Genomic DNA, 24,983 nt, shown 5'->3' on the forward strand with positions numbered 1-24,983 from the left:
ATACTTTTAAACTATGTATTCTGATTTTAGTTTTATTTTCCTGATAGTATAGAGTGGGATTCTTACATTTTCTATGTCAAACAACATAGCTCTGCTTAATACTTTCCCAGGATGTCATTATATGATCATTTATTTTACCATACTCTTATTGATGGATGTTAAAATTTGCTCCTAATTTTTATCATCCAAAACTATGCTGAGATAAAAATCATACATAAATCTTTTTAAATATGTGTAATTATTTCCTTGCTATATAATTCCATAAATAGAATTGGTGGTCAAAGGTCATATTTAAGTTTAAAAATATTGGCCTCTGGAGTGTGAGGACAGATCTTGATTTAAATTCAATTTATAATTCTTTAAATGAGAATGCAAACTTTTATCTTCCCTAATGGTTATTTAATAAGTTTAAATAAGCTAACGTATGAAATTTCTCTTTATAATGTTACTGAGAAAATTGTCCTACAGTTTTGATTTTTTTTATTTAGTTATGGAAAAAACATCTTATGGAAGTTGAATATGGCCAGCTTCTGGGATAGGTCTGAGTCTCTGTGATTTAAACTGAAGATAATCCAACTAAAAGACAAAACCATAACATGGTTCTGTTGTGTGGTATGAACTTTTGTTCCCTATAGATACATTCTTCTTATGTTGCTGATGTGAATATTCAGTACTGAAGATTTAGATGTGCAAAAATATTTTGAAATTCTCTCTTTCAGTAAAAGTACTTCCTGGTGGTTCCAGAAAAATATCTCAAAAGAACATGTCTGCAAACGGGAGTGTGAACCCTTTGATCCCACATGAATGCACACATGTTTGAGATCTATGGTCAGGGATACGGCAGAGAGTGTAGCAGACATGCTCTATGTTTTAGGATATAAGGTACATTAACTGGTATCCTCAGCCTGTATTTTTTCTCATCCAACTCATATTATTTCTTCCCTTAAAATTTGCCCAGTTTGTATCTTTCTCATGAAGATTCCTCCAAAATAATACAGGCTACCATAATGCTTTGACAGGGTAATTATTTGAATCACGAGGCTACCGAGTGCGATTAAAGACAAACAAACAAACTTTTATTTAGGTGTGCACTGGTACCTGGATCTCCCACTATGCAAAGCACCTACAGGCATTCTTCTTTGCTCATGCAAGGTTGAAGAAAGTAGGTTAGGTTTTCTCCAAGGACAACCAGCACAGCATGAACATAAGAAATAAAAAGTTTTCTGGCACCTTCCATAGTGACTCTCTGATCCTTGTCATTTTGTGGCAAAGAGCTTTCCACGTGTCCAGTGATAAGTGTGTTTGGATGCTGCTAAGTACTCCTATCAAGCACTTTGGGGAGCTAGCACAGTCTGTTTTTAGCCTCTCTTTCTTGCTGATAAAAGTAAAAGAAAAAATCAACTGGGCTTAGTTTAGAAACATTATGTATACATAAAAAATATGCACCACATGATACTAGCTCTTGGATGAAACTCATTAACTTACTATTAGAAACTTAGTAAATTACTTCCTAGTTTTATTACAAAAAGCAAAAAAACCACAATGTTGTTTTAAAGGATAATTAGCTTTTTCATTAAAAAAAAGAAACCAGCTTGAGGAGTAAGGAACCCTTTTCTAAAAGAAACGTAGAATTAAATAGTGAAATCATTACTCTATGAAGTCTTGGTACTTGTATCACTCTTTAAATAGTGTATGAAGATCAGACCAAAAGGAGAAAGTGCTGGGTAGGGTTCAAAGAAGTGCCAGGCTGGTATTCATGATGTAGTAAATGTACTGCCTTTTGTCACTGACATAAAAAACAGCAGCCAGAGGGGTGAAAAACTAAAAAGGCCTAGAGTTGTCCGTAGGCCCAGCCAGAGCAGCTCACCATCTATTTGGTCTGGATTCAGAACAATGGAAAACAATGCTTCCTCTGTTGTTATTATTTTTTTAAGTTGTATGTTACAGAAACACTTAAAAAATTTAAACATGTTAGAAATTAAGTGCTATAATAAAAATCTACAAACATTAATATATATCATGTATTAATCTGTACCTTTTGTAAAAGGCATGATTGTTATATTGCTTGGGAATTATGAATTAATAATTCAAAATGTATGGATGTCACTTACTGTTAAATAAAACTTTTGGAGATTATTCTCTTCTGTGTTGGTGTCAGTTGTAATTTTATTTTGAGGGAACAGTTTTTTTCCTGACACCATTTGTAGTTATCTTAAACACCTTCAATGTTAAAAACAAAGACTCTGGAATGAATGGTTCAAAACTTAAGCTCTCCTGTTTTTCACCTGTCCACCATCCTCATGGTTGGGGTGTAAGGACTGCGAGGGACTCTCTTTCCTTCTAAAGTCCCCTTGACAGTATGCTCTGCAGGGACTTGCTTCTTGACCATGTCCTGCATCCTGGTGAAGATGAGGTGCCGTAAGCTCGGGATCACAAGGTAATGAAGAGCCCATCTGGGACGTGGCTGAAGTGATACTCCAAGGGTTAGGTAGGATAGACAGTGAACTTGCTCTATAAAAGGTCACTAAGTGATGGGTTTCAGCTTTCAGAGCCTACTGAACTTGAAGTCTAGGAAAGGAAAGAGAGTAAGGAGAATGCCAGAGAGGCTCTATCTTCTGTTTGGAGGAAGAGGACGGAAGGGAAGTATTATCTACTCAAATTAGTATGAGTCATTGCTCTAGAATCTTCTAGTAATCTCATTAAAATGCAGATTCCCTGAGTCTATTACAGACGTTATAAACCAGAAACTCTTGGGATGGTGCCCTGGAATCTGAACTCTGTAGATTTACTCAGGTGACTCTCAAACAAACCAGAATTTAAGAATCACTAGTTTAGAGAAAACAAAACAAAACTTATGGACTGACTGGTGTTCTCCAAGTTCAGTGACTGAAGCTCAAACACTTCTTCCCTTCAGAAGTACCTAGGGATTAACTGCCAGACAAAACCATCTGCAGAGAAAAACTCTGAATACATTCCAAGCAGCATAAAAGGATTAAACCTTATAGTAAAGGCTAACTTTGAAAGTAAGAAAGCAAGGACAAGTAAGGTTTTTCTGCCCTGAGATTTATTTAACTGGGAACCTAGTCGTTCCTTTCACAACTACATATAAGCCAGCTTAACGTATAACTAACGGGAAAAGTGACAACGAATGAATCCCACTCGTACCAAAGAATTTCCAAATGAGTGGCTGATATCAGACCTTCCGTCATTTGACAGAGATCAGAGAAACAAAGCACAACAAAGGGAAGAAACAGAAAGAGAAAGCTGAAAGTTTAGCACAAGCCCAACTGCCTTCCTTTAAGCAAATGAACTGCCAGTAAGTAGTTTGGGGAGTGTCAGGCTCCCTGACACTCATTCTCATTCACTGTATAATATGCATGGAATTCTCACTCATTGTATAACAAGCATTTGCTGAGTGCCTACTGCATTAGTCCCATCATGTGATTTAGTTTAAGAAGTCAAATAAGGAGTTTTTTGATATCAAGAAGCTAATATCCAGGATCCAGACATGCCTTAAGTCTGCCCAGGATTTCCCATCACATTCCATTTCTAAACTCATCTCCCATGTTTTGGTGTGAAAAAAAAGAAGAAGAAGAAGAAGAAGCAGCAACTATCCAGTAGCTCTATACTCTATTTTGTTGACATGTTATGTACAGTATGCTGTGGGAGCACAAAGGGTGGGGTCTTAAATTAGACCTGGGATGACAGAATGTTTCCTGCAATAAATGACACGAGCTGAGTATTGAAGACATGTGAAGGATGAACGCAGGCACTCACATCAGGAGGTTACTCAGAAGGGAGGGGCGGCTGAGCTGAGGCGTAGCCCTGGAGATGAAGGTGGGGTATGAATGATATTCCAGAAGTAGAATATGCTGAACTTGGGGACTGACTGGATGTGGGGGGTTTTAGATTAGTGGCTTCAGTGACTGGGCTGGTAATGGATCCCTTACATTTATAGGTAATACAGGAGGAAAAACAAGTCTGGGTGGGATGAGGGAAAGAAAAAGTTGAACTTCAATCCGCTGAGTTTATTATAGGGATACAGCATGAAAGATATTGAGATGTTCATACGTTCAACAAATATTTATTAAATTCCTTCTGTGTGTCAGTCAGTGTCCATCAGGCAAGCTAATGGATCCAGCAGAATGTTCTGGACGAGCAATACAGGTGGAAGAATCTTCATCGTATAAATGGACGCTGAAGACATGGTTGAGGGTGTTAAGGGGAAGAGTGTAAGTGAGAAAAGAAGTCTGAGGACAACGCTGGGGAGCATCGCTATTTAAGAGTGAGGCTAAAGGAAGAGCCCAGGATGCAGACCGAGAAACAATGGCTTCACTCAAACTGAACCCAAATGAAGAGCTTGCTGAGTCACAGAAAACAAAGAAAACTTCTATAAAAGAAGCAGCCAATGTATATAAAGTACAGATGCCCCATTTATATTACTTAGCACCAGTCTGCCAATATGAGGTCAGTGATGAGAGCAGATTCAGTGAAGTAGGGGCGATGCAAGCCATGCTGAGGGGTCGACCAGCGTCGGAGGAGGAGAGCAAGGAAGGACGACTTATTCTGGCTCCTTGGCTGCATTTACGAGAAGAGTTGAGAAAGATTCATCATTTTTAAACACATACCATGCCTCATCCCTACCCTTTCTACACGCCTGCATTTTAACCTTACATTCCTTATCTCTTTTCTCTCACTTGACTTTTGCTCACCTGCAAGCACGAATGTTAGCTATTCTATGCCCTCCTGAGAGTAGGTTTGATAGAAGTGGAGAGAGAAAACACACAGTCCCTGGGCACCTAGGAAATGGAGATCCACAGTAACATCAATGGCTATAGTTCTGAGGGCCCTCGATCTGCCTGGTAATGAGCATTCACTTCACACACACTTTAAATTCTTAAAAACAAAAACAAAACACTTGCCAGGTAAGGATTACTGTGTCTCTTATACAGGAAAGGGAAAAGAGGATCAGGAGGTTTAAGTCAGCACCTTGGACCACACAGACAGTAAGTGACCATATTGGGGCTGGAATCCCAGGCTGTCTTATTCCCGTATCCACTCTACTTTTAAAATATCACAGGAAAGAAGGAACAGTTAAACAACAGGGAGGTTAAGAGAGTTGAAAATCCATCTGATCTGATACCCCTGTTTGTGTTAGAGCTAGTGCAGAACTCTGAATAGCAACAGCAAAGGCAGTGGATAGGGGCTGATGGAACAGGCAGCTCACCTCCCAAATCCCAATTTTATATCACCTGGCCAAATAAGTCACACTTTTAGGGAAGTACATCAAATAGAATTTTAAAAGATGCCATTTTTGAAAGGTCAAGGAGTTGAATACTAGCCATTGGAAAAATACGTCAGTATTTAGAAACCTGAAGGACACGAGGCTTTTGCCGATGGTGATTGCTCTGTTCTCTCTTATTGAAAAGTCTGAGCATGGTCCCAGTGTCTGACTACATCCTCCTCTATTGCTATTAGACCTAAATCATAGGGACTATTTTTATCACAAAGAGAGGACAGCTTCCCCAGAAGGCTCATGACATTTTCTGAGCTAAGAACTGGTTTACTCCCACATTATCTTTCAAGTTGTTTGCCCCAGTCTGCTGAAATAATAAGAGATGCTTGAGCCAGTTCTCATGAGGTTTCTTCTTGACGTGGGGAGAAGGAACAAGTGACACATTTTCATTACAAGGTCTGATCCAGACCCATCTGACTCTGATCTTTCTGGACCTGCAAAAGATCCATTTGTTAACTCAGATTTTCTCAGAAAGTCATGACAGGGAAGAAGTGACAATGATTTTGACATGAAAAAGATTTTACTGAGTGTTAGTTTTATTTCCTTTATGACCTACAACTCTACAGGTTGCAAAATACTTTATACTAGTTGGAACTACAGTGTTTTAGGGTCACTTGTTTGGTAATCGATAGCGTTACATAAAAAGAAGCTGAAAAAGAGAAAAAGTAAAATTAAGGAAATGGATACGTTTATTCTATTTAAATAAATGTCTTTGCTCTTTTGCATTGCTTCTGTTCCTTACATCCTCCCAGATATGCAACTAAGTGTTGGTAATTGCTGGAAATAGCCACGAATTTTACAGAATAATTGGCTGTATTTTAAGACATACATTTTAGTGTGTACACTACATGCTGTAGCTATAAAGTATAAAATAGATTTTTGCATCTTGCTTTTGGAAATCATTCTCATTATTTTTTGTCACATGTGGTGTATATGTGTGAGTGTGGCAACATTTTATAGTTTGAAAGTTCTTCATAGTTTTTAGAAGTTACAAAATAATAGAATTAATTGCTTTGAATTTAGTCATTTTTGCACTAGGAAAATATTGACTTCTTTCCCAACACCTTTAATTTCTAATGGAGCTTGAAATTAATTTTGGATTTTAATTCTATTTTATTCTGGGTTTGTACATCAGGGCCATTAATAATGTCAGGGGAGTGCTGAGAGAACTGTTTCTGAGCCAGGAGCCCCCAGTGAGCTTTGTGGCATTTGGGTCTCTGTCTTGTACAGAGAGGAGGAAAGTCTGTGTGGGAATGGATATCGCATTAGGATTTTATGGAGTCAAAAAATATAGCCTGTAAAAAGTCAGCCTCAGATCACTTGCTGAAGTTTGCATCATCTTGAGTATTATGTGTGCATATTTAATCAGATCCGAAATGGTCAGGCCAGCAAAGGACAGATTCCACTAACCAAAATGCCTGGAAAATGGGCCTTTCTGATTCATAAGGTAATAGTTTACTATTATATATGTATATGGTATATGCACACACATTTATACTAATATAAATATATCACAAACTACAAATTTTAAAATAATTTATATACAGTCTTTCTTTGAGGTTTCAAAATGTTTTTACATGATTTTATATAGTCTCTACTAAAGGGGGTGATTATAATGAATTGGCGCAGAGACTCCTTGGGACCTATGTGCTCATGCACAGCCACACTGTACGAGTGCCCCCCCCCATTGCTCCCAGAACTTTCCTAGTCACCCCACAGTGGCTGCCCCCAGGCTGATGAATGTCAGTGGAGAGTAACGTCGGGAGCTGTCGGTGTGACTTCTCTTACCACACCTTCCAATGTAGAGCCAACTTTTCAGGATCATTTCTCAAAATAGTCTCTATGTTCTAGGTGTTTTAAACGCCCTGAAAGTTGAAAAAGCTTTGCCAGAAGGAAGGCAGTCCAGCAAAATACAGATTTCACAAAATAGACAGAGAGGGTTTGAAATCTTGACTCTGCCATGTACTTTGAACCACAGTTATTCATCTGCAAAATGGAAGAAGAATATCTTCCTTACGCGCAGTTTTGAAGATTACGTGAAATAGTATATGTAAAGTCCAATACTTAACATCCTTCCCTCTCTGTTCCCATTAATTTTCTTTCAACCCACAGTACACGTTCAAAATTAAAAATTCAATCAACATATACGAACTACTAGGTTTCTCAAGAAATATGGGAATAGTTGGCCTATGCCCACACAACTTACATTCTGGGGGAAAAGTTATAAACAAACATTTGGAAAAAATAATTAGTGTATAAATAGCAGAAAAATCACATAGATAATAACTGCTATTGAAAAATAAGAAAAAAGGAGAAACCTCTTTTAGCTTGAGTGATCAGAGAAAATTTCACAAAATAGAGACTATGAACTGGATCCCACAGAGCAAAAATGTGGTGAAAGTGGGAAGAAGGACATTTTGGGATGGATTTGGGAGGAGAGCGTAAGCAAAAAAAAAGGAGACAGGAAAGCACGAGGGGATGTGTGGCACTACTTATAGGGATAGACATGAGCAAGCAGATTGTAGAGGGTTGAACGGTGTCCAGCAAAAACGCACGTCCACCAAGAAACTCGGAATGAGATTGTATTTGGAAAGAAGGTCTTTGTAGATGTAATTAGTTAAGATGAGTCATACTGGATTAGTATAGGCCCTAAATCCAATGACTGATGCCTTCATAAGAGAAAAGAGAGGGTGATTCAGACACACAGACACGGAGACACACAGGGAGGAAGGCCATGTGAAGACAGAGGTAGAGACTGGACTACAATAGCCAAGGAACGCCAACAATTGCTTGTCAACCACCAGAAGCCAGGAAGACGCAAGCCAGGATTCTTCCCTGGCGCCTTCAGAGGAGGCATGACCCTGCTGATACCTTGATTTCAGGCTTCCAGAACCGTGAGAGAATAAATATCTGTTGTTTTCAGCCACCAAGTCTGTGGTCTTTTGTTAAGGCAGCCCTAGGACATTGCTACACATAACATCCCATCTCCTGGAGTCATTTATAAAGAGAAGGACAAAAAGTACCCCTCCTTCAACCTGCTTTCTGACACTTTTCTGATCATGGATAAAGTAGAGACTTTGTCTCATACATAGTTCACTATAAGATTTCAGAGGGAGTCAGTTCTGTTGATAATGAAGCCCCCTTTACATGCAATTTTCTATAGAACATAATTTGGCATAAAGAAAATTTCATGGACCAGACACCAGGAACACTATGAAATGAAAAGAAAGTTAGTCTCTTACTGAGAAACAAGAAGTTTTTTATTATAAGAAGCTGTGCCCCAAAGAGAGATCCTCCAGTGAGTAGGCAGAGGGCTTGGTATGTTCAGAGCCTGATAAACATGTCTTCTTAGTCGTTCAAGGTATGCTATATGTGTGTGTGCACGTGTGTGTGTGTGTGTGCACATATAGACACAATCACAGTGCAGTTGCTCTTACACGTGTTTAATACTTACCAGGTGCTGAGCAATGAGTGTGTGGATGAAAATGACATGCTCAGTGCCCTGAGAAAGTCATAGTTGGTTGTGAGAGAGATTATTTCGATGTAAGGCAGTTACTGTTGACACAGATTGGGGCTGGCGTGAAGTATGCCTCAGTAAGTGTGCAGTACTTGATTTGATTTCTACTTGAGATCTATCCAGTATAAGAGCTGCCAATGTGTTTACCTCTTGTATTGTAGGTGATTTGTTAAAAACCTGACTGGTCTGTTTTTCCATTAATAGTTTTGATGTAAGAATGTCTGTGCCTTTGTCTTTGATAAGTTTTAATACCTGATTTGTAAACTTCTCATTATTTCTTATGAATAGAATGTCCTTCATCAAAGAGAAAAGAGTAAATGCTGTGATAGATTATAGAGCCTATAATTCACACCCCATCTTTATCCATAAACTACTCCAAAAGAGAAATTAAGCCAGTCACTCTTGCTTACTGCCATTTAAAAAAAAATTTTGGCTTTATTTTTATTTTTATATCTTGTTCTGGTTTTGCTGAGAAAAAATACTATTCTCTTGACTTCACTTTTCGTGTGTGTGTGTGTGGTACGTGGGCCTCTCACTGTTGTGGCCTCTCCCGTTGCAGAGTACAGGCTCCGGACACACAGGCTCAGCGTCCATGGCTCATGGGTCCAGCCGCTCCGCAGCATGTGGGATCTTCCTGGACCGGGGCACAAACCTGTGTCCCCTGCATCGGCAGGCGGACTCTCAACCACTGCGCCACCAGGGAAGCCCTTGACTTCACTTTAAAAATGCTTTTTGGCCCTAAGTATATATTTAAACCTAAGGCAGGAAGTAAACTTACTTTAAAAATAAATTCCTACTTCTAAACTGCATCTACATGATCTCTAGGGTTACCAGAAATGTGCACAAAGCCACCTCTCCATCCACAGATCGCAGTGTAGAAAGCAAGGGAGCTGGAAACTCTGTGCAATCAGCCTCGCAGTTCAGAGGCCAAAACACTCATCCTTCTCTCTCCAGCCACTCTAACAAGCCTCCCTCCACATTCCCTCCCCCAGCCACCCCTGCTTAAAGTCTTCCTTTTTTAGTTGACAGGTAGCAGGTAGCCACATTCTGGGGAAGAGAATTGGGATAAAATTCAGGAAATTAGGGTGGTTGCACACCTCTTGATAAGATGACTGTAGAAGGCAGCATGTCAGGACATGTACTTTATTTTTTAGGCATAATCTCTAATCTTAATATACTATGACATCGATAAATATTTCAAAGTATCTACTAAACTACCCCTTCTCAAACTTTGTATATTTATTCTTAATTTTTTAAGTCTATGGACAACAAGCTCATCTTCCCAACTATCAAAGTTCTGTTGGTTGCACTTACGAAAAGCAAAAAGTTCCTCGATTCAAGTATGATTCTTCACTGAGATCCTCACTGAAAAAGCACAATGGAGACACAATTTTCCTAAACTAACCAATAGAAAGACTGCTGGAATCGAAATGATCCCAGAATGAAAATTACGGTTTGTACCGATTAAATCTGGTTTTTTTTTTGATTACCACATGTGAAATTGATGAGTCAAGTGTCAACGTGAACCCATTCCCTGGCTAAGGAACCACATGTGGTAGAATTTAGGGCCTGATGTTCATTTATTTCATCTTAAGATAGGTAGTACATGAGAAGCATAGGGTGAGACAAGTAGGAAAAAGAAGTGCCAATCTGAATGAAAACTGAACTAATTCAGAGCCCCTTAGAGTTTTTTATATAGTAAATAAATTACTTGGGTCTTAAAGAAGTATGCTTTTATTATGTATAAGGTCTTTCAAAATCTAATCTATAGGTATAAGGGATAGGAGAAAATGTTGTCTATTAGTAAACTTTCTTCTGTGATGGCTAATAGCAATTCAAATGCTCCTCTACAAATCTGTCTTCCATATTATTTCTGCCCTATGAATCATTCTGTATCATTATTTTTATTTCTAAACTACATGTTAGCCCAAAAACCTAGTTCAGGCTATTGGAATAAGGCTGGGTGAAAATGACAACTTTCACTGGAGCTGTGGCAATGGCACTGAGGCAAAGCAAAAGTTGCAAGACAGGATTGATACCACATTTTATCTGGTGATGGTGGAAAGCATGTCCTAAGTGGTGGATTCAGCGTTGATGAGAAGAGGAGGATTTGTTCTGCAGTCACTGCACTTCTGTCACCCACCACTGATCCTGCTTCCTCTCCCGGTCCCCGTTTCACTTAGCACTCTTTGGACGACTGGCCTTGTGGCTCATCAGCTACATGGTCAGCTGAGAAGAGATTTTCTATTACAGCTCAGGCTTTCCCAGTAGGTGCCCTTATCACAGAGTAGCAGATGCTCTAACTGATAACTAGGAAGCAAGTGTTGCCACCTGGAGTTTCCTACCCGCCTTCCTCAAGGCATCTAAGATAAGTACAACTCCAGTACTTCTCCCAGAGCTGCTATGTCATGAGAAGGCAGGACAGTCTCCATTACTGGTTATTTCTCTCCTGTGGAAGTTCAGGATACCTTCTTCTCTCTCACATGGCTTAAGTCAGCTTGATTTAAAGAATTATACAGAGGAAAAAATAGTCCTTTTGGACATGAATTAACCAAGCTTGTTCCATTCACCTTGCTCCAGGTACTGTAGGAACTTTCAGAAGAATCAACGTGGCCCAACAAAATTCAGGTTTTATTCATTCAGGAAGTCTATATCTATGTCACTGAAACCACGAGGGAGCCTTAATATGCCAGCATTTTCTGAGTTTCTGAGTACGAATATGCTTTTCATTGAATATTTGATGTTCTCTAAGTGGGGCAGACTCATCAACAGATGGCCATACGGTGGAAAACACACATAGTGTTTTCTAGATCTCTGAATTCCATTGCAGGAATATGTATGGAAGGAATTTCTCTTTCCACAGCCAAACCCTTAGAGGTGTTTCTTTTTTTTTTTTTTTTTGGTACGCGGGCCTCTCACTGCTGTGGCCTCTCCCGTTGCGGAGCACAGGCTCCGGACGCGCAGGCTCAGCGGCCATGGCTCACGGGCCCAGCCGCTCCGCGGCACGTGGGATCCTCCCGGACCGGGGCACGAACCCGCGTCCCCTGCATCGGCAGGCGGACCCCCAACCACTGCACCACCAGGGAAGCCCATAAAGGTGTTTCTTTATCCAGTCTAATTGGATGGTTTCACCTGCCCCTATCCAGCACAGAGAACGTTGATCACATGATTTGGCAAGCAAGACGTGTTTAATTGATGTCTCAACAGGCTTGGATAATGGAAAACAGTATTATTAGGACATTCTGATGTCTGCTCATAATAATGACAGCAATTTTGTAGGTGTCAACATGTCTGGCACTTAGTGCTGGTATCTGTGATGACAAGAAAGGTCTTTCGGGCTTCCCTGGTGGCGCAGTGGTTGAGAGTCCGCCTGCTGATGCAGGGGACGCGGGTTCGTGCCCTGGTCCGGGAAGATCCCACGTGCCGCGGAGCGGCTGGGCCCGTGAGCCATAGCCGCTGAGCCTGCGCGTCCGGAGCCTGTGCTCCACAACGGGAGAGGCCACAGCAGTGAGAGGCCCGCGTACCAAAAAAAAAAAAAGAAAGGTCTTTCAAGAGTAGTGTTGGCATATTTTGCATACTGGAGCCACCATGGCAGCTCTGGGACAAACTCACCTGGTGAGACGAAGGAGCTACAAGCCATTAGATCTTTTCCTTGCTATACTTGAAAATAAGACCACAGTTTTTAAGGCAAATCCATATACATTTAGAGTATTTCACTTTTACCTGACTAAAAGATTTTCAAATAAAACATTTTACTAGAATTTGGAAGCAGTCAGATATGAGAACACCCAAAATGTCAACCAGCAAAATTTTCTTGGAAACTGCTGCACTTTCCATAGGAAACTTTTGCTTTTAACAGAATTAGCTGTTTACAACAAATATAACAGAAGAACATTATTTGCGTGGATGGACATTTTTACTCCAGATTCCAACAATCTGAACTATACTCTTCTCAACACTTTTGCCAGGAGGGAGTAGAAAGGAGGAAGAAAAGCAGAATGCAACAATAATAAGAAAAGAAATGGAGAGAGCTCTTTGTTCACCACCATTTTGTAAAGATAGAAACAGGAACCAATAATGCATTCTTCAGTTTTTCATCATGTGAGTGTTAAAAAAAAAACCATGATTGGGACTGATATATATACACACTACTATGTACAAAATAGATAACTAATGAGAACCTACTGTGTAACACTGGGAACTCTACACAGTGCTCTGTAGTGACCTAAATGGGAAGGAAACCTAAAGAAGAGTGGATGTATGCATATGTATGACTGATTCACTTTGCTGTACAGCAAGAAGCTAACATAACACTGTAAAGCAACTATATACTTCAATAAAAACTAATAATAAAAACATCAAGAGATTTATTATTGAGTAGTTTTTTCACAAACAGCTTGACAAACAAAGCCAGGTGTCTTGAAATTTAAGGAGTATAAATTTGACACGGCTGGGTCACAGCTGGAGGAGCTCCTGAAGGAAGAAAGCTTCTCATTCTTTAGATTTAGGTTAACAACCACAAAGTAACCTTAAAATTAGCTTTGTCTTCATCAGTTGTTGCCTAACATTATATTACATCCTAAACAGTTGAGGCAAACTTTAGTAACGCAAAAACATTTCTGTCACTTTCAGTAAAAGAAACGTTGACTGTTGAAGTGACGCCACGTAACCCAATGGTTCTTCATAAATGTTCTCCAAACATTGTTCAGTAGTCTTATAAGTTCTCCTTAGTTCAGAGATCATTGTAAGCCAATAGTCTGTTAGGCAGACTTTAAAGTCATTTATGGATTGACTTGGCGAAGGGAAACTCAACTCTTTTCGTCCAAAGAATAAAAGTAAATGTGTTTCACGGTAAAAATGAGTGATGAAGAATCACGTCTGAAGCCATACTTCGGAACCGAGGTACCGAGAGGTCACTGTCCTCTGGCCACATCTCAACCCACCTACTGGACTCCACATCCTGCTGCTCCTTTGCTGGGAAGTCTCTTCAAAGTGTTACATTTGTAACTGTAGCTATCATCTCTGGAGAACCACCTGTGTTGATTATAACTGTGCTAGACACTTTACACATTAACTGTACCCTTCACAACAATACTGATAGGAGATACTATTATTCTCATTTTATTAATAATGAAACAGGGCAATGATATTCTGGTAAACCAGTTTTACAAAAAAAAAGAAAAAAAAGAGTTTGTAGAGTTTGTCAAGTTCCATGGGGTAAATTCTCCCACTGTACCTGGTTCAAGGTACCAAGCTTTAACAACCGGCTCACAAAGTTCCTGAATACTTAACAATCCTGGCTGCAGCACACCATTCAAACAGGGTGGTGCTAATCTGGGAGATTCAGCAACTTCCCCAGGATCCTATGACATGCAAAAATCTAAGTGAGTATTCCCCTTGAGGTCTGAGGACTCCGAAGCTGGTCTCCTCACTAGCATGCTTCTCCACACTCCATGTTTATTTCTGCCTTGGACTCTGCCAGTCCCAATCTTTATTCCCCCCAAAACAAGGAATTTAGTCAGGGTTCAGCTCCTCCTTGAACCCTTCCTGACCATCTTGGTTGCATTGTTCTCTCTCTCCTATTACATATACATACTAGCCTTTACACCAGTTTGGTACATAAACATCTACTAATATATTAATGTTTCCTGAATATTTGTCCTGCTTCCTTTTCTAACTACCTCATCTACTTCATAAGGAAATGGGCTCTTGTCTGTATTTCTGCATCCACATAGTGTGCTGCATACAAAACAGACATAATATTACTGAATGAACTGAAACTGTCTATGAGTTAGAGATACTCCTATACACCAAGCTTGTAAAGCTGAAGACTTGCAGTAGGAACACAGTGACTAATGTCAGTATGAAGCAAAAAAAACAGTTTGATTTGGGAAATGTCAGATGGATCAAAGGAGAGGCACATAGTGCTTTTAACTTTAATTCTCCTTTCTTGTGTTCTGAGTGGATATAAACATCTCAAAAGTTTCCTTCCGTATCTTTCAATTAAACAGCCCTCCCTCCCTCAGACTTCTTCCCCCTAATGGAACTTGGCAAAGGTGCAGAGGTGGGTGTTTTCTATCCCTTTTTCTCCTCACTCTGAACCTTGGATGAGAGAGTCACAGGGGAGCTGAGTGAATAATGTCAACTCCTTAAGACCTGGCTCTGGCATTTTATCACCTCTGAGAAGTTCACAGGTTCACAGCTCCTCTGTTGGTAGAGCAGTCTGCTTTTCAATATGCATTTGCAGATCAACTTTTTGCAAAGGTTCTTTATTCAAAGAGAAAGATATAGTTTTGAAACTATTGAAAGAGTCTTTGTAAAACTGAAATTAAATCCTTTCTTTCTATGGTTAATCTTAGCCATCTTTCCAAAGCAAGGCATGAAAGAGGGGATTAATTTGAAATTTGGGGTGCCTTAGAAATGTAAAGGTGCTTGGGCTGTGTTTCTCCAAATGACCTGCACTATTTTATTAATTAATTAATTTATTTTTTCTGTGTTGGGTCTTCGTTGCTGTGTGAGGGCTTTCTCTAGTTGGTGGCAAGCGGGGGCCACTCTTTATTGCGGTACGTGGGCCTCTCACTATCGCGGCCTCTCTTGTTGCGGAGCACAGGCTCCAGACGCGCAGGCTCAGTAGTTGTGGCTCACGGGCCTAGTTGCTCCGCGGCATGTGGGATCTTCCCAGACCAGGGCTCGAACCCGTGTCCCCTGCATTAGCAGGCAGATTCTCAACCGCTGCGCCACCAGAGAAGCCCCCGACCTGCACTATTTCAATCCAATGTAATTTATTTGGTTGTAGCTGAAGGAGAGAATGGCCTCTAAATCCCCTTCCCACATTTCTACACAGATGACACTCCCCACTTCTCTCCACCTTACTTTATTTACAGAGGCCAGGTGAGAATGGAGCAAAGGAGATGCTTTTCCTAATAAGTGTGATTTCAGGAAGTGACAGCGCTTGTCATTTTTCCTCTTTCCCCAAATGCTCCAACTCTGGTAAGAAAGTGAGCTTCTCGGCTAGAGAATACACACAACCAAGCATGAGCTTGCTAATACTGTAATTGCACATATTCTACTGATAACTGCTTTCTCTACCCAGCACCATGCTGAAGCTGCAGCCTCCTCACCCTGATTTCTCTCTGCCAATCTGATCAGACAAAAAACAGAAATAAACAAGTAAATAATCTGATAATAACCTCTGAAAAGATGAAACGATTGCTTAAAACCATAAAGAATTTGTGATACAGCATTAAATAATTTCCCATATAATTACATTTATAAATATTTTGTAAACATGAAAATTACCAACCTAGACTGTAAAAGGTAAGCACATGGTACAATTTACCCTCAGCTCACAATCCCAATGAACCAGGGATATGAAAATGAATTAAGATTATAAGGACTTTTATTTTTAATGAAATTATGCACTTCTTTGGAGGAGGCTGTCCAACACTCTATTCTAGTATCCCTGCCTTGTTCCATTCTCGTCTCCACACTCCACACCTGTTCTATATGCAGGACAGGATCAGCTCTCAACATACTGATGAATGAATAAATGATGGTGGGAATCAGAACCTTGGTGTCCCATGGCACCATAGTCACTCTTTAATGACAAGGACACACTGAGCATATGAAGTAGTTCATGGTGTAGGAATAGAACGGTGGCTTGAGAGGGAGGTAAAATTGGAAGAATTTGGCAATTGTTCACCTGATAACAAAGAGGCACAGTCTGGCTACTTAATGCCATGTCTAGATTAGAAACAGCAGATTCACCCTGTTCATATAAATCAGCCTGGGTAGCCACTATATTTGCTAATACAGCCTTTTATCTTTTCAATGAGTATTGGCTAAAATATTTAGACACTCTCTGATCTTTTCTTTGAGAATCAACTGTATCAGTACTCGTATCCTTAAGCTACTTATAAGCAGACAAAAATTTGGCTGGCTGTTTTTTAAGACTTCGCAGTGCAATAAAAGTTACAACAAGATCTAGGATGCTTTCTATATTTACAAAGCACTTTAAGAGACAATATTTCATTGAATCTCCCAGAAGAAACTTAAGTTCAGAGAGGTTAAGTGATTGTCAAAGCACAAAGCCAGGGCAGCCCAGAGGGGGAAATAAAGGAGGTGAGGAGGAAGTGTATTAAACCCAGTGCTTCTCATTTAATTGCTGTTTAGTGACCTGTAACTAACAGTGTGTAATGGGAGAGCTGACCTCACCCTCCAGGGGTGTAGGTGGAATCCACACAAATGTGCTAAGAGGGCTGGAGGAATGGGAGAGGGTACAGCCCTACACTAGGCTCGCTCAGCTGATGACGTAAAAAGGCTGGCCAGATAGCCTGAGGGTTTCACAGTAGGTCATCTGATTTCAAACCCTGAGTTCTTTTCCCTTTCCACAGTTCTGCTGTAGTAAGAACACACACATGATATTACATGATAAATCAAAGGATTATGTTCATCTTATTCAAATTTCATACCAAGTTTAAACAGTTTTTTATCATTCACTAGATGGTCAGTATTTAAACACGTCTATATTTTTTTTATTTTTATTTTGTGTGTGTGTGTAAGTTCAAATCCTGTTAATATAACTTTTTTTAACATCTTTATTGGAGTATAATTGCTTTACAATGGTGTGTTAGTTTCTGCTTTATAACAAAGTGAATAAACTATACGTATACTTATAACAAAGTGAATCAGCTATACGTATACATACATCCCCATATCCTCTCCCTCTTATATTTATTTTAGAACAGCTCATACAATCAGCCAGCACAGGAGTTGACTGCACTATGTTATCTAAGATCTTTTGTTGCCGTTGCAACTTATTTTGCCACTATTACAATATAGTCTCACAAGTTACTTTAACGAATGGTGTCTTAACATGGCAATATTTTCCTCGAAGATTATTTGAAACGTGTGGGTTTGTGTGCCCATATATTGAATCTGTCCATATAATTTCTTAAAACTCTACACCTCTTGTGATTGTTTGTGCTGTCATGTCTATCACTGCGCCCTCTGCTTTGAATTAATGCATCTTTTATTCTCTACCCTCCTTTTTCTGTTTTCTTTTTCTCCCTTTGGCTTTCTTTACTCTCTCTTCTTAGCTTTACAACCTTCATAAATTTGGATAAAGGACATTGATTTTTAAAAAGCCCTTGATGCTTCTTAGGTTATCTGTCATTTATTCACTCTTAGATTCAGTGCACATTCACTGAGCACATATTATATGCTGGGTGGGCTCTGGGAATAAAATGGTGGACAGAACCTGGCACTATCTCCTCTCAGATATTATAGTCCAGTGGAAAAGACAGATATTATTAAAGAATCACAAATGATAAATGCAAAATCACAGCCATCACCAAGGCTAAGGGGAAGATATATGTCTTGAAATAAGAGGATTTGACCTAATTACGGGTTCATGGAAAGCTTCCCTAAGGTGGTGACTACTGAGCTGAGATCTGAAGGATGACTAGGAACATACCAAGCACAGCAGAGAGGATGTGCAAAAGTCCTGTGGTCGTGGCAGTGGGAGGGGAGAGTGAACAGTTCGAGGGTACCACGCAAGTATGGAAAACTGAAAGGAGGCCAGTGGGACTAGAGGGGAGACAGAGAGGAAGAGTATGGCTGAAAACCAGGTTAAAGACACAGCCATACCAAGTAGGACCTTGTAAGCCAATTGAACTTACAGCTGAAGGATGGATTCCAATTCCATAAGGCCATGATTCCACCCAATGCCTGCCCCTTTTGTTTTTGTTTTTTTGGTAGCAATGGTCAAATTCCAAGTTGTCTTCATTGGTGTCTAAGTTTGTGGTAGTTCCAAATGGATGAGGGGGACCATATTTCCTTGTGCCAATAAATCTATGTTTTTATGCCCTAGGTTAGTGTGACTTTCAGCAGGTAGGAATAATTTCTTTTTAAAAAATTATGCCTTGAATTAAGTTACTTATGGGTATAATGGCTTATAAATAACATGGTGTGAGCTATTGAAATCCACTTCACTTTTCATGTGTGCAGTAATAAGGTGCAGTATAATTTATGGTTTACAAATTTATAGACCTAGAGTCATAGCTCCAGACTACAGAATGTAGAATAGTTTCCTTTTAAATTTCAATTTTTCTTCTAAAACTGGCTGCTGAAAAATTTACTTTTGCATTTCTGTGGCAACATCAATCCCTGTTTCTTCTTAGTATTTCAGAATTCAGAAATCACATAATTTTAAAATTGGAAGAGATCTTCATAGGTCATCTAACTTACCTCCTCCTACTTCCTCTGGAAACAGTCATGTCTGTATATCTGGGCAAGGTGAAAGTCCCTCCTTTAATAAAAAGATATCTGGAAAACTATTTTCTCTCCGAATGAAGGTCTGTCATCTAGTAATTCTTATAGAGTTCCACCCCAAAACATTGCTTATATTTGTCAAATATCCTCTGGTACTTGTGAAAATAGTGAAAGGGTTCATATTATTGAGGATACCCTGGGGATTTTTAGGGCAGTTCCATATAGGGGACTAATAGTATATGTAAGAATGACTGAGGTCAAAGACAGACCCCAGCAGCATGAGAAAAAATATCTGCTAAGCCCTGGGATAAGGGATAGGTTTTTGAATTAATTTATGTAAACCAGAGCCATAATTATGAAGTGTAAAGAACACACGTGAAAAAAAATGAGATGATAATTAGATCCTAAAAAGCATTTGAGGTATTGGAATGTGAGCTTGGAGATCTACTGAAAAGGGTCTATCTATCACCACTAAGAGAAAAATACTATAGCTATAAACATGAAGTTTTGCTCAAAATAAAGACAAATTCTTACACTTTGGGGAGAATGAAGTAGGGATAAGTCAATGAAACAAAGCAAATAAACTATTTAACATGATCATTCCACCCTCTGTGTCTGTGTGTCATGATTTTATGTTTTGATATGCTAATAGTCAGTTCTTAGAAACTAATTGAGAATGGAATACCTGCGTAAGGAAATTTTAAAGGTATGCAACTCCAAGAATGTAATGTATTTGCATTTTTTCACAAACTAGCCTCCTTAGTTTTTGAACAGGAAAAACTGTCTCTCCCTTTCCTGCAATCTGTGGCTTTTCTTGTAGGATTTCCTCACCCAAAGGATGACACCCTGTCTCCTCATGGGGGTGGTTTGTAAATGACAATCCTCTGAGCCCTGTAGAGAATTCACTTGAAAATTAATTCCTCCAGGTATAAGCAACAAAGAAACAGACAGACAGGTCTAGGACATACCCAGATCACTTTTAATGTTCTTCAATTCTTCTGGAAAAACAAAACCCTATGGAAACCAGTCATTCACTTCAAGCTCAAATCTGCCATGGAAATGATAGCAAACAATAAATGGCAGCATGAAATTAAGTGACAAATTGTGTGATATGGACAACTATTTGTACAGAAATTCAGAGCAAAGGGATGATTGTTCTGAATGGGATGAAGTGGCAATAATTTACTGAGTACTAACATATGCTAAAGCCCTTCTCAGTGTTCTCCACAAATCATCTCATTTAATCTCACAATGGCTTTATGAGGTGGTGCTGTTATTAATCTCATTTCACAAAGAAGAAAAATGAAGCTCAAACGGTTTTAGTGCCCACAATTACAAGTAAGTCGATCCAAGTTCAAACTCAGGCAGTGTGACCTGTCAAAGAAGGGCTTCGAGCCTCCATCTTGGACTACAACCCAGCCTGGACAATCACGCAAGGAATAGCTTTCGCATCCCGGCCAAGCCTGGACCAGGGAAGAAAATGTGTTAAACAGCTAGCAGCCTAATTGTAATGTTTGAAGCTCTCCTAAATATTTAGTTTTACTAAATTTCAGACTTTAGTTAGCTGTTCTTTACCTTTTTAAACTAGTACTATTTTAAAATTATCATAGTTCCTTTACAAAAGGGACACTTGGTCTTTCACTGAAAATAATGAGGTAAAAATTTAATAATGCTAACAAAGGTCAAAACCACAGAACACAGAATAAGCAACTGGAAGTCTCAGCTCCTCGGATTTCAGAACTGTAAGAGAGCTCAGGAGGCATTTAGTCGGCAGAGGAACTAAGGAAGTCCAAGAGAAGAGAATGACTTCCTGCAAAGGCACCCAGCATGGTGACCTCACAGGCAGCATCAGAAGCCCATGCAGTCACTGACTACGTAAAAATGCCAAATTGTTCATTCTGTATCAAACTGAATAGCATATATTATATAATTTTCACAGTATTATGTGCTGGGCCAGACCCTCCCAATTTTTAACTAATTCATGGGAGTAACTAAGAGATATATCAAGTCTTTTAGCTTATTTGGAAGCATGTGCCTTCTACAACCCACAAGATATATCTTTCACAACAACATTGTGTCCAATCAATCCTTTCTTGAACTCTGCACTATGGTCTTCTAACCTCTATTTATGCACACACATGATTTTCAACATTTTGGCCTTATTTGGGGAAGACAATGAGCGATCAGGCTTTCATTGTTAAAATGAATGATTCTATATTCATACACACAAAAATTAAATGAAGGAAGAGTAGAATAAGCAGCAGGGAAGAGATAATTTCCCTCTTTTACATTTATAACTTCCCACAAGAGCCAAATCTAACCACACTTAGGACATTTCTAATACTTGGAGTTGTTAACGCTTTAAAAAAAAAACAAACACTTAACTATTCAACTACTGGCATATATTTTAAATTGTTTTTAATTTAATATGTTTAAATGTCTTTTTTCTTTGCTGTGTATTCGATGAAAGAAGCAATTATTAAAAAAATTATTTGCTTTTACATTAAATATAAAAGTGGTCGCTGAGATAGGAAACACTTGTAACCACCACCAATTTCTTGTTCTTTCCTTTAGTTAGAATTTCCATTCTCAGAAACAAGATGGTGATAGTTAAAGGTGGTATTTATAACATATCATATAAATTCTACTGGTGGAGTGAAGGCACTTTGTTTCATCTAAGTTACTTAGTTCAAGCATTATGTATCATACAATGAATGTCATATGATGAAAGTTAATATTTTGATGTGATTGGAAGGGTACAATTTTAGTCATAACTCCTTAATTCTAATTAATTTCAATATCAATCACTTTGGTTCTTTATTAAAATATTTTTTTACATATCTATATATAAATACTGTAGAGATGAATCTACTAAGTGTCTGTTTTAACTCTTTTATATCACCCTATTAATGTTAATTTTCTAGTTCTTTTTGTCTCTTGGTGTTTTAAAATATCCTCCTAAACAAATTAATAAGTGCAATAAAATAAATTACAAATTTTTTTCTTAGTTGAGGTCTTACAATATATGCTGAACCCAATGTCTTACTGTACATTACTACAAATAATGATATGAAAAGTCTCAGAGAACGGTATTACATTTTTACTGTCCCCAGAACTCTAATAATATTTTGCTTGTTATTATTTTCTAAAAGTGAAATGAAGAGAAAGCACTCTGTATACTTAGAGGATTTAGATACTAGATTTTCATACGGAGAGAAGACTGAAGAAGACTGAATCTCTTTCCTCCTTCCTTCTTACACACACACACACACACACACACACACACACACACACATTCATGCTACATAACAGATGACCTTCTTCTTTCAACTATATATTTTATGGCAAATCTGTCTTCAAAAGTGCTATGCGTTATCGGAAAATTAACATTACAATTATAAAGTTAATATTCATTTTTAATAATCTTTGAATTTTAAAAGTATAATTTTTATTTAACTTTTCAGGGAAAAGCTATTATGTAAAACAAGGCACATCTGTGTTCTAGAAAACACTTTTGCATGCTACTTTTTATTTTTTAATATTTAAAAAAAACTGCCTTCTTGCATTTTTATTTTACATATACAACTTCAATGGACTTTCTTACATTTTCCACCTCATTTTTCTGATCTAAATAATGTGGCCAAATAGTTCTAAAAGAGCACTGAGACAACTATCATCCACAAACTAAATGTTCAAATTACACTCTGTCTGCCTCTCTGATGAACTGATAAATGAGTATCCAGTCAGAGACATCATACTAACACAATTTTCCAAACAATCTATCCAGACAGATGTGGCTTAGACACATAAAGTCACATCTAAGAGCAGCATTCCAATCTCAACTGCATGTTTATGGAGCTTCGGAAACGTTGCTCCTTCTTTTTGAGTCACTAGGCTTGAGAGAATGTATTTTGACAACTAGAATACTACTCTAGAAAAGCAACAGTGAAATCTGGGTTCTTCAAAATCAAGTGATTTACTATGTGGATTATTCAGGTTGCTAAGCTTTAAAGCATAGCTGAAGACCTAGGATTCTCATGCAATTACAAGTTTAAAGTGAGATAAATTGGCACTCACAGTTGTGGCAGGTGGCCCCACTGTATCCCGTCTCATCACAAGTGCATATGAAGCTGTCCCACGTTTGCGAGCACTTCCCACCATGCTCACAGTGATTGGGCACACATCTGTCAGAGAAAGAGACAAACAGAAATAAACCAACAAACAAATGAGATTTATGAGTGGCTAAATTCCAAGCTGTCTGGGCAATATATCATTCCAATGCCAGGTTGCCTTACCAAGGCAATTAATCCTTGTTAGTTTAAACAGATTAATATGATTCATGATGGAAGGTGCCAAGTGCACAAAAGATGATGTATCACAGGCTTGGTGTTTCCCATTTTTGAGTAAACAGTAGAAATTAACAAACAGTTGAGAGATTCATTTGCACATCACAGATTCATTTTATTTTCCTTTTGCAAAAAAAACAAAGACACTAGCTAAATTTCCTCCTGGTGAGAGACAGAACATTAGCCATCTTGTTTCCTGTACTATCCTTTATCAAGGCCAATAGTACCAAGTCAGAAAGGGGTTAAGGCTGAGTTGTTTTTTTTTTATATAGCAATATGAGTTTCTGAAATAATGCCACAGCAATGAGAATATACTAGCCTCATAAGAAAAGATTTCTAAGTCTTCCTTACCCCTCCTCCCATGCCCCGCCGGCTAATGAAAGCCACCTTTATAAGGAGGCAGCAAGTATAATATGGGGGAAAATGCAGGTTTTGTGTTCAAATCTTTGTCTTTTTATTTACTTAATAGCCAGTTATGATGATGTAATTTAACCTTTCTGATCCTCAATTTTCTCATTTTGTTAAAATGGAGTAATTATACCTATCTGATAAGTATTGGATTGGCCAAAAAGTTCATGTTTTTTCCTTAACATCTTATGGAAATGAACTTTCTGGACAACGCAACAGTTTTGAGATTAGGAGGTAATGTTCATAAAGCAGATAATTAATAGGCAAGAAATAGAGGGCCAGGAGCTATGGATATCTGAACCACTGCTTGCAGGGCACTGTTTTATAGTCTGCCTGTATCCTAGCAATAGTGAAGCTGGAATTTGTTCTGGAAAACTCCTGTTTCAACAGCACAAATTATTTTCTTCTTATGTATTAGCATTCACAAAATATTTCTAGCTTTGAATAGGAAACTCTCTAAAGTAGAAAAGTCCACCCAGATTAAAAAGGCAGAACCCATAATAGAGGGTCACAGGTTGCCTGATGCAGAGCCACACTTTGAACACCAATAATCGTAAAGCCCTGGTAGCGTCTTGCTGCAAAACAGAACAGGACTGTTTACAGTCCTGGTTTATCACAGGATATTGAATATAGTTCCTTGTGGTATACAGTAGGACCTTGTTGTTTATCCATTCTATATATAATAGTTTGCGTCTGCTAACCCCAAACTCCCAATCCATCCCTCCCCTACCTTGCCTCCCCCTTGGCAACCACAAGTCTGTTCTCTATGTCTGTGAGTCTGTTTTTGTTTCTTAGACATGTTGATTTGTGTCGTATTTTAGATTCCACATGTAAGTGATATCATACGGCATTTGTCTTTCTCTTAGTATGATAATCTCTAGGTCCATCCATGTTGCTGCAAATGGCATTATTTCACTCTTTTTTATGACTGAGTAGTATTCCATTGTGTATGTATATATGTGTATATATGCATGTATGTGGGTGTGTGTGTGTATATATATATATATATATATATATACCCACATACATGCATATATATATATATATATACCACATTTTCTTATCCAGTCATCTGTCAGTGGACACTTAGGTTGCTCCCATGTCTTGGCTATTGTAAATAGTGCTGCTATGAGCATAAGGGTGC

General features: G+C 38.6%; 1 protein-coding gene across 3 annotated transcripts in view; it reads right to left on the reverse strand.

Moving 5' to 3' along the window:
* Window positions 1-24,983, reverse strand: part of CNTNAP2 (contactin associated protein 2) — a 2,034,513-nt gene that overhangs the window by 766,546 nt on the left and 1,242,984 nt on the right. For all 3 annotated transcript variants that reach the window (XM_060305187.1, XM_060305186.1, XM_060305185.1), the window contains exon 12: window positions 23,163-23,269. In XM_060305187.1, the coding sequence (XP_060161170.1) occupies window positions 23,163-23,269 (107 nt within the window). The remainder of the gene's footprint in view (window positions 1-23,162; window positions 23,270-24,983) is intronic.

This window comes from Globicephala melas, chromosome 9 (assembly GCF_963455315.2).
Source record: "Globicephala melas chromosome 9, mGloMel1.2, whole genome shotgun sequence".
NCBI lineage: Eukaryota > Metazoa > Chordata > Mammalia > Artiodactyla > Delphinidae > Globicephala > Globicephala melas.